Source organism: Notothenia rossii (assembly GCF_949606895.1).
Source record: "Notothenia rossii genome assembly, chromosome: 7".
Lineage (NCBI taxonomy): Eukaryota > Metazoa > Chordata > Actinopteri > Perciformes > Nototheniidae > Notothenia > Notothenia rossii.
Genome location: NC_136905.1, coordinates 20,531,018 through 20,541,871, shown reverse-complemented (window position 1 = coordinate 20,541,871; position 10,854 = coordinate 20,531,018). Strand labels below are relative to the sequence as shown.

Genomic DNA, 10,854 nt, shown 5'->3' with positions numbered 1-10,854 from the left:
GGCTGCTGGAGTACTCTACACTTTGTGCACATATTAGCACCATTCAAATATAACTTAAATATCTTTAAAAATATACACATTGTATATATAACACGGAACATTATAATACATAATATTGTGCCTAATGAATGAATGAATTAAGTTACAACAAACCCATCACTCATACTCAGAGGTGGAAGAAGTACTCAGACCTTGAAGTAAAAGTACCAGAGGGTAGGAATCCTCTGTTTCAAGTAAAAGTCCTGCAATCAAAAATATTACTGAAGTACAACTACAACAGTATTAGCATCAAAATTAACTCAAAGTACCAAAAGTGAAAGTACTCATTATGCAGATTCACCCATTTTCAGAATAATATTTTATGTTTCGATTATAATTATTGATCGATTATAATTATTGATGCATTAAAGTGTTATCAAATCTGGTAAAGGAGCAGCTTAGTTTGAATGACTTTGTATACTGTAGGGTAGATTGTGAATGTACTCCAGGTGGAACTAAAGTCTGATTTAAGGGTTGATATATTTCACATCCTTAATCCAAATCTGTAAAGGTATTAATAAAATGTACTGGAGCAAAGTACACGATTTATGTCTGAATTGTAATGGCGTAAAAGTAGAAGGGAGCATAACATGGAAATACTCAAATAAAGTACAAGTATCTCAAAATTGTATTTGAGCACAGTACTTGAGTAAATGTACTTAGTTACTTCCTACCTCTTCTCATACTTTAGTGAAAGTGGAAAACATGAGATAGTTGATCAAAAGGGGCCCATAGCTCATCTTTACCATGGGGCCCCCTAGTGGGTTAATCATGCTCTGACAATTTAAAATATTATTGAGTGTGGACCACACTGTTTATAACATTGTACACTGACTTTGGTCATATTTGTAACTTTTTCATTATGTGGGTGACAATCTCCTTTCCCCTCCCCAATCTGATCAATGATGACATGTATAGCCGCATGTCATCATTTCAGCGCTAGTTGTCTTGGTGGTGCCCAGCAAACAATGTGTGCTTCGTAAATAATTGGACAGCCTTCTGGGGAAAACCTGGTATGATTAAGAGAGACAGCATTCATCCTACTTTGGAAGGTGCAAATCTCATTTCGGCAAACATTTCAGGGCTTTGTGGACTTAATCCATGACAAACTGGAGTTGAGACCAGGAGGCGGAGTCACAGTTTTACACGCTTCTCTGCGCTCTCTCCTAGGCAGTCATCCATAGGAACCCCGGCCCGAACCCAATAAAATACACAATATTAACGGTGTGTGTGTCTTCCCAAGGACAATTTAAGGTAAAACCTAATAGAGGTGTCATACATAATAACCTAATAAAAGTAAATGTAACAACTACTACAGTGCAACAAAACAGGACGATTAAATGTGGTCTCTTAAACATAAGATCTCTAGCATCCAGGGGCGGATCTAGACAAATATTCATGGGGTGGCAAGAGGGTGGCAGGAGAATTTGAGGGGTGGCATCCCCTGACAGAAGTATATTCTGATTTAATCGCAATCATATCAATCAATGTTAACTTGGAAAGCCACAATATTGATATTTTAACTCAATAACATTAGGTGAGATTATTGTGGCACATCAGTAAAGCCTTAAATATAAATATATAAGGTGGCACACGTAATTTAATGAATTTTAACTGAATGACTTGGTTTAACTCTTAGACCAGCAGGGGTACCAAATATGCAGACTGCTGCAATAAATACATTAATTAACTGTCTCATCGATGTGTGTCTGTATGAATATGATAATATTAACAATCATATTATTCCTATCAGCTGTCAATCACGGTTATGATTCACATCTTCAGTGTTATTATTACATAAACTATATTTTTTGGAGGAGTTAATGATGAACGTTCCTCAAGATGCTTGCTCACCCTCCTTCAAATTTGAAAGACCAGTAATTACTATCATAATTCAAAAGAATCAAAGGAACAGTTCAGCGCCCCACAACTTCATTGCAAACAGTTACAACCTTGACTTTACATCAGAAAGAACAAACATTAAAGAAATGACTAACTGCATCAGTTAGGGTTAAAAAAACATGTATTCAGCTAAAACATACATCGCTGCAGTTATTATCCAGTGGAAAGCCCTTACCTACTGGCCTAGTTAAATCAAAGTGGTTACTTTTTTTGGGCTGGGCAGTGAAGTTTTACACACCGTCTTATTTGACTTTCTCAGGACTTGAAACTGTTTTTTGGGGGCAGACCCCCACAAAGAAGAAACATATATTTATGTAAGGTCATCATCTTAACAGTTCATTATTCTCATCGACTCATCCGTGAGCAGAGCATCACGTTGGCATGCCTATAACAGCTGAATGTGGCGATTACCATCTTGATCAGCAAAACGCCTCGTACAGCCAAACTTGACAGGCTCTTCTCTGTCATAGTAGACCGCAAACAGTTGCGGCGCCAGAGTATTTGTGTTGGGTAATCTATGGTAGGGCTAACCCATACAGTGGTGGGGCTCAAGTCAGTATTTGCAATGTAATTACATACACGCTCCCCTTGACAGTGAAACGCCACGCGTGAGGTTTATATTATTTCCCTGTCTCAATCCAAATTGAACTGTATGAAATAAAAAGGCACATTTGTCTTGTAGTAAATAAAAAGGGCGACCTGGAGCCAATCCTGCAATTTCCCCACAGGTGAAAGAGTTGAAAACCAAACCCCTGCAGGGGGGGCTGGGGGGATTCTCCCCCAGGAGATTTTTTGAAATACTAACATCAAATACACATTCTGGTGCTCTCCTAAGAAGAAAAATAAATTAATATATAGAAAGAAGAAAAATAAACAAATCTATTACTCCACGACATATTTAAAAAAATGAATGTCATTTTAGTTTTTTGTTACTTTGTTCTGAAAGCTGAACCTGCTGCTCCTCACAGAGAGGAGAGGAAAGAGGCTGTGTGAATTACTTTACATTGTGGATAAGGGTGGATAGCCCCCATTGTTCTGTGTGTCAAAATGAAAGACAGCCCACACACCTATCAATCATCAAACCGTGGGGTCTTATAGTTGTAACGATGTATGATACTACAGCAAAAGTATTCTCCGTCGGGACTTCCTGCAACAACACCACGCCGTTATCGTGATTCTGATTGGCCAGAAGACATTATCAAAGACGTTCTATTGAGAAGACGATCACTACGTGACAAAAGTTTTCAAAACCGTTTCTAGTCTTCGGTATTTCCAGACAAGTCGCTACTGAAATCAATCTTACTAACTGCTGTCTGTGCAATTTACTCCGCACAAGTTGGCAGACTTTATTTTTGCTTACTTTAACATCATTTTTCATGGTGGGGCTAAGCCATTTATTGGTATGAATGTAGCCTACCCCAGCCATACCCTGACCGCAAATACCTAATTCCTTCTGTCTACTTGTATCTGAAATGCTTCTCGTTTTGCGCTGTCCTCCCGTTCAAATGAAATCGCCGCCAATCATATTTCCAAGCTCGCGCCAGGGGGGGGGAGGGGTTACAAGGCTCGCGTCTTGTGCTGCATTCACTTGCACTCGGACATTAGAGATTTTCTCTCATAAATGTCCGATGAGCCACAACTTTTCTTTCAAAACAAAGCTGCCAAATGGGGTGGCAGCTGGGGTGGCAAGGCATTTTTCTGAGGTGGCAGCTGCCACCCCGTGCCACCCCGTAGAACCGCCACTGCTAGCATCTAAAGCAATATTGGTAAATGATTTAATATCAGATTATAATATTGATATATGCTGTCTCACTGAAACTTGGTTGAGACATGAAGAATATGTCAGCATAAATGAGGCCACTCCACCCAGCCATATCAATACTCCTATTGCCCGAGGCACGGGCCGAGGAGGTGGAGTTGCAGCAATCTTTGACTCAAGTTTACTTATCAATACTAAACAAAAATTAAATTATACCTCCTTTGAAAGCCTCGTTTTTTTAGTCTTACAGTACGCATCCGACCTGGAAAACTTTGCAGCTAATCTTATTTGTTACAGTGTACCGTGCACCAGGTCCTTATTCAGAATTCTTATCAGAATTCTCTGAGTTTTTATCAGCTTTGGTACTTAAAACAGATAAAGTAATTATCGTAGGTGACTTTAATATTCATGTTGACGATGATAAAAATAGCCTTACTGTTGCATTTAACTCTATATTAGATTCTGTTGGTTTTTGTCAAAGTGTAAATAAACCAACCCACTGCTATAATCACACTCTCGACCTTGTTCTGATTTATGGTATTGAAATTGAGCAACTATTAGTCGAACCGCATAATCCTGCTTTATCCGACCATTTCTTAGTAACTTTTGAAGTACTGTTACTAGACCACAAAGCATTAGCCAAAAGCTCCTGCAGCAGAAACCTATCTGTTAGTGCTATAGCCAAATTTAAGGAAGAGATTCCACCAATACTTAACTCGATAGCATGTCTGCATGTAAGGGAGGACATTTATACAAAATGTACACCACCCCAAATTGATCATGTTGTTGATAGTACTACAGATGCGCTGCGAATAAAATTAGACTGTTGTTCCTTTGAAAAAGAAGAAAATAAAACAACAGATTAGCTCCATGGCATAATGCCGAAACCCGCAAAATAAAGCAAAAGTCGAGACAACTTGAAAGGATATGGCGTTCCACTAAACTTGAAGAATCTCGTTTGATTTGGCATATTACTCTCAATGAATATAAGAAAGCACTGCGTAAAGCGAGAGCAGCCTACTACTCTTCATTAATAGATGAGAATAAGAATAATGCAAGATTTCTTTTCAGCACTGTAGCCAGGCTGACAGAGAGCCACAGCTCGATTGAGCCTTCTATTCCCATAGCACTCAGTAGTAATGATTTTATGTGCTTCTTTAACGATAAAAGTGTTACTCTTAGAAACAAAATTAATGACCTCTTGCCTTTGACCAGTAGCCTATAGTGTTATCAACAGCTCCCGGAAACGCAAGTTCTAATATTACACTAGTAAACTAGAATGCTTTTCAGCCATAAACCTTGAACAATTAAATTCAATGATTCTCTCTTCTAAACCATCAACGTGTATCTTAGACCCGACTCCAACTAAGCTGTTAAAAGTAGTTTTTCCATTAATTAGCACTTCTTTATTAAACATTATGAATATGTCTTTATTATCAGGCTATGTTCCACAATCATTCAAAGTAGCAGTGATAAAACCGCTTCTTAAAAAGCACAACCTCGATCCAGAGGTTTTAGCCAACTATAGACCTATTTCTAATCTTCCGTTCCTCTCAAAAATTCTTGAGAAAGCAGTCGCAAAACAGTTGTGTGATTACTTAAAAAACTATGATTTATTTGAAGATTTTCAGTCTGGCTTTAGAACACATCATAGCACAGAGACAGCTCTGGTTAAAGTCACAAATGACATTCTAATAGCCTCAGACAAGGGACTTGTCTCTATTCTTGTCTTGCTCGATCTCCGTGCTGCATTTGATACTATCGACCATGGTATCCTATTGCAAAGACTAGAACACTTAGTTGGCATACAGGGAACTGCTTTAGGCTGGTTTAGGTCCTATCTATCTGAACGCTCTCAGTTTGTACGTGTCAACGATGAATCTTCCACGCAAACCAAAGTTAGCCATGAAATGCCACAGGGCTCAGTGCTCGGAACTATTTTGTTCACATTATATTTGCTTCCGTTAGGCAATATTATAAGGAATCATTCTGTAAACTTTCATTGCTATGCGGATGATACTCAACTATATTTATCAATCAAGCCTGATTAAATCAATCATCTAAGTAAAATTCAAGACTGCCTCAAGGACTTAAAAACGTGGATGACCTTACATTTTTTGATGTTAAACACGACCAAAACTGAAGTTATTATACTTGGCCCGAAGAATCTACGAAAAAAATTATCTAAAGATATACTAACTATGGATGGCATTAATTTGGCCTCCAGTGAGACTGTAAGGAATCTTGGTGTTATATTTGATCAGGATTGATCCTTTAACGCCCACATAAAATCAATTTCAAGGACCGCCTACTTCCATCTACGTAACATTGCAAAAATCAGGCATATCTTGCCTCAAAACGATGCAGAGAAACTAGTACATGCATTTGTTACTTCAAGGCTGGATTATTGTAACTCCTTATTATCAGGGTGTACCAAGAAGTCAGTCAAGTCGCTTCAGCTGATTCAAAATGCTGCAGCTCGTGTACTAACCAGAGTTAGGAAAAGGGACCACATTACTCCTGTTCTGGCTGCCTTACACTGGCTCCCTATAGAACACAGGAAAGAATTTTAAATTCTTCTTCTCGCCTACAAAGCCCTTAATGGGCAGGCGCCATCTTACCTTAAAGAATTCATTATACCCTACTGTCCTACTAGGGCATTGCGTTCCAAGAATGCAGGGTTGTTGGTTGTTCCTAGAGTCTCTAAAAGTACAATGGGAGCCAGAGCCTTTTCTTATCAAGCTCCACTTTTGTGGAATCAGCTTCCAGTTCGTGTTCGGGCGGCAGACACCCTGTCCGTTTTTAAGAGTGCGCTTAAGACCTTCCTTTCTGATAAAGCTTATAGTTAGGGCTGATTAGATTCAGCCCCTAGTTTTGCTGATATAGGCTTAGTTTGTCGGGGGACATCTTACTTCTTCCTTCTCTCTGTCTATACCTGTGTACTCTCATGTTCCGAATAACCCAGCTTCCCCAAATGTCTTTCTTTTTGGTGTCTATATACGCCGGGATCCGGAGTCATGGATGATCCTGCGGTCCTGTGTCATGGATTGCGAGTCCTGGATCTTGAGTCGTGGCTGTGGTCCTGGATCATAAGTCCTGGATGGATATCCTCGTGGATTCATCTTCCTATTATACACACGTGAATTTCCAAATATTTGGACTACCTATGTTGCAAATGTATTATCTTTTCAATTTACACACGGCATCTATTGCACGTCTGTCCGTCCTGGGAGAGGGATCCCTCCTCTGTTGCTCTCCCTGAGGTTTCTCCCATGTTCCCCTTTAAACTGTGGGTTTTCTCTGGAAGTGTTTCCTTGTACGATGTGAGGGTCTAAGGACAGAGGGTGTCGTATTGTCATACTGATATTCTGTACAAACTGTGAAGTCCACTGAGACAAATGTAACATTTGTGATATTGGGCTATATAAATAAACATTGATTGATTGATTGATTGATTGTACTGTCATTAAATAAGTTTCTCCATATAATTAGTGATTTTTTAAATACTTCAAATGTTGGATCTTGGGTCATTTCTTTTGGGCAATAAAACGGTACAAGGCGGAGGTGCGACCCCGATGCCCTCGCTGCCTTTAACCAGGTGTCCTACTTGGCCTTTAACACGACTATCTGTGGCTCGACCCCCGCTGCGCCGGGGGCCTGCACCCTGCCATTTCCTCCCAAACACTGCCAGCACTGTATCATTTCCCTGTCACCAAATGACTAGCTAGCTGCTGTGGCGTGCTAATGAGAGGAAGAGAGGGCAGATGAAGAGAAACTACAGGAAGACTGGTTCTTCATTTCCCCCCCGAGCGATACAATGCACAGGATCCATCCTCCATCCTCCACTGACTGTCTGCCGCCACAGAGAAATTAAGAGCGTCACAGCCGTTATTAGCGCTGGAGAAAATCTCATTTGAGAAGATAAGGGTGCTGATTTCTATCCAAAACGAAAAAAAGAAAAACAAACCGAATGGCTGTAATTTGTACATCATATGTCACATGTTTATCTTAGTAGATGAATATTGCACCTGCCCAGTGTGTTCCTGAGCAAATTTCCGCTAATATCATGGAGTCTCTGACATAGTGTTTACAAATGGTAGGAATAATGAATGTTGCAAAATGGAGTCGAAATGCTTGTTTTGTATAAATAAATGTAACATTATTGAATGTGTAGTTGCAGAATCTACTTTTTATGGTCGCACAAAATTCTCCCTCCTTCCAAGTGTGTTTTTTCTCACTGTGTCCTATATGATCTTAACCTTGACCCTGGATCTCCCACAATATTTGACCATATCTCTGACATACAAGGGACTAAAGACCATATGAATAATGCACAACTCCTTCAGTAGTTTTGCATGCATAATCACGGTTAAACTTTAATCTTCTCCGTTTTCAATTACCCTCAATTAAATCAGTTTAAAAGAGATAACATTTGAGATAAGTCTTTCTTTAAACTCAGTTAAAGATTTGATTTGGTTCCTATTTGGTTGATCAGATGCTAACAGAGAGTGCAGACAGATAAAGGATGGGTAATCTAATGTGTGGCTTTCTCATAGAAAGCTATCAGTGTCTTTGAATAGGTTCCTCCAATAGGCCCGGCTGAATGAATTACACTCGTCTGTTAGTATTCTGCCTCTGCCGTACAAAAGGTCAATGTCAAATGCACCTCATTTAAAAGTCAATAGCGACCATGCACATCATCTCCTGGGAATTCTGTCCGGGAACCCTCCAGACGGTATTGTGTATCATTCAGTTAGTAGAGGGCAGCCAGAGAGCTTTTTTAATCTTGACCTTCCAATAAAATATGCTCCCTATCCCGAATTACATGGTCTCAAATGGAGACATAAGCTCCCAACAAATCATGTGCAGACCGAGCCCCCTCAGGGGAGAGGTCCGACACAACAGGTTCACCACCGGCTCAACACGCATCGCCCTCTTTATTTCCACTATCTCACCATCTCTAACACACACGCTTTCATACACTACAATGTCAGGATTGTGTCATATAAACCAAATTGGATACAAGCAATATTAAAGCATGATTAAAAGTGTCTATTGCATAGTCATTATTTAAAAAATATATGATAAAAAGCAGCATTAACACAATTCGGTCGCAATGGATAAAAGCTTAAAGGTCAACTATTTATTATGCAAATCCACTTTTACATGTCTTTTATACATAAACATGTGTCCCCTCTGTGGAAAGAGATTCTTGAAGTTTCAGGAAAAAAGATTCGCTCTCTTTTTATCCTGATCCATTTATATAAAAACCTGTCTGAAAATGAGCTGATCAGATTTTGGCCACTTTATGATGTCATAACGTTTTTTTGGCTTGTGTAACCATTAGCCAATCACCAACCAACGTAACACCCCTGCATTGTAGAATTTGTGGGATTCTACAATGCAGGATCTGTTTGGTATTTCAGCCAAACACTTCAGAGACATGTTTGTATATAACTGAGACCTATAATATATTGATGAAAAACAGCATAATAGGGGACCTTTAAAAGAGACATCTTTCAAACTGTTTGCATAATACTGTCAGTAAGTATTCTAGTACCAAGCCCCCGCTTCACTTTAGTCTCACACGGACAGCAGCAGTGCCACCCCCGCTACGATCCACCTGGCAGGGGGCTGTTTGGTGCGCAGGTGGAGGGTCCAGACGTACGTGGCCCCCCGCTGCTTGGTGCGGTACACGGGACACTCGTAGGTGTTCCTCAGCTCCTGCTCCTCCGCAGGCACCGCTCTGACATACAGCACCGGCATGGCGGGGGTCAGATCCCTCAGAACCGCCTCGGAGATGATTCCAGACTGAGTGTCCCAACGCGCTCCTACGATACACAGGGTGAATGTACATTATTTAATTTCATATTCTGTTCTTGTCCATATCATATTCTATTTACATGTATATAGACTTCTTGCACAATTTTTTTATGTTATGATATATGTTGCATTGTTGGAGGAGCTCAGGTCAGAAGAATTTCATTGCCAGTTTCACACTGTAGCGTCTGTGCATTTGACAATAAAAACTTTGAATCTTTTGAATGAAGAGGAGACGCACATTTGACATTTTAAGAAATATGTTGCACAATAATATCAAATGTCAATGTAACAAATATATAATATCCTATTAACAGCAGGACGGATAGAATAAGGGTTGTCCATAGTGATCATGATATTTATAATGTATTTTAAATATTGATACCATGTTTATAATACACATATAACATGTTAATAATGTAGGGCATTTCTCACTATTTACATTGCTGTTTGATCTCACTCTGTCTCCCCCCCCCCCACACACAGGAGTGATTAAATGTCCCGAAAAAGAGACAAAACTCACTAGAAACACAGTTGAAGATGAATAACTGACATTATTTTTCATGTTCTTGTCGGGATTATATTGTTATCTACTGTATATGAAAATCTGATATTATGACAGCTCTACTTTTTGAGGTATGATTAGTTCATATTTCTGACCTTCCATGAAGAGTCCGTGAACGTAGGCCCCCTCCCGTGGGGGGTGTCCAAAGTCGTCTTTCGTCTTCTTCGTTACATCCACAGTCAAAGTCATCTTGTCCAGGGGCCACTGATTCTTCCGAGCAATGCTCTGCAGCACAGCTGGGAAGAAAATTGTCTTAATGTTAATATCTCTGCTGCCTCTGAGTAACATGTCACCTGTGCTGTTTGATTAGAGATTGTGATCTCACCGGTGAGGAAAGACTGAGGGTTGAAGAGACCGGAGAGCCAAACGACGGCAGGAAGAACCAAGTCCTGAGTCCAGCTGTCCAGCTCTCGACAGCTACACATCACATCATTAAACCTGTGAAGAACAGGAATCAAACAACATGGAATAAAACAGCTTGAAGTCTTTATAATGTGTCTGCAAGCGTCCTCCTAATATCACGTTTGAAGACAGTTTTATCAATGCTTTGACATACAGTATTTTTTGCTAAAATAAATGATAATAATGATGATAGCTCAGCCACAACGCGGACTGCACATATTTTATCTCATTCAATGTAAATACTGCTTTATTTTATTTTTTACTCCTATAGATATATATATATATTCTTTTGTTTTTAAAATGTTATTATAGGGTTTTTACGGTAGTTCTCTATCTGTGTTTTTTTTTTTTTTACTTTTATGTATAC

General features: G+C 39.5%; 1 protein-coding gene across 1 annotated transcript in view; it reads right to left on the bottom strand.

Moving 5' to 3' along the window:
* Positions 1–8,466: 8,466 nt before the first annotated feature.
* Positions 8,467–10,854, bottom strand: part of LOC307047178 (dynein axonemal heavy chain 11) — a 43,224-nt gene continuing 40,836 nt past the window's right edge. Inside the window, exons 80-82 of the mRNA XM_079693944.1 lie at positions 10,411–10,523; positions 10,181–10,321; positions 8,467–9,531 (exon numbers count right to left, since the gene is read on the bottom strand). Of these exons, the coding sequence (XP_079550070.1) occupies positions 9,284–9,531; positions 10,181–10,321; positions 10,411–10,523 (502 nt within the window). The 3' untranslated portion in view covers positions 8,467–9,283. The remainder of the gene's footprint in view (positions 9,532–10,180; positions 10,322–10,410; positions 10,524–10,854) is intronic.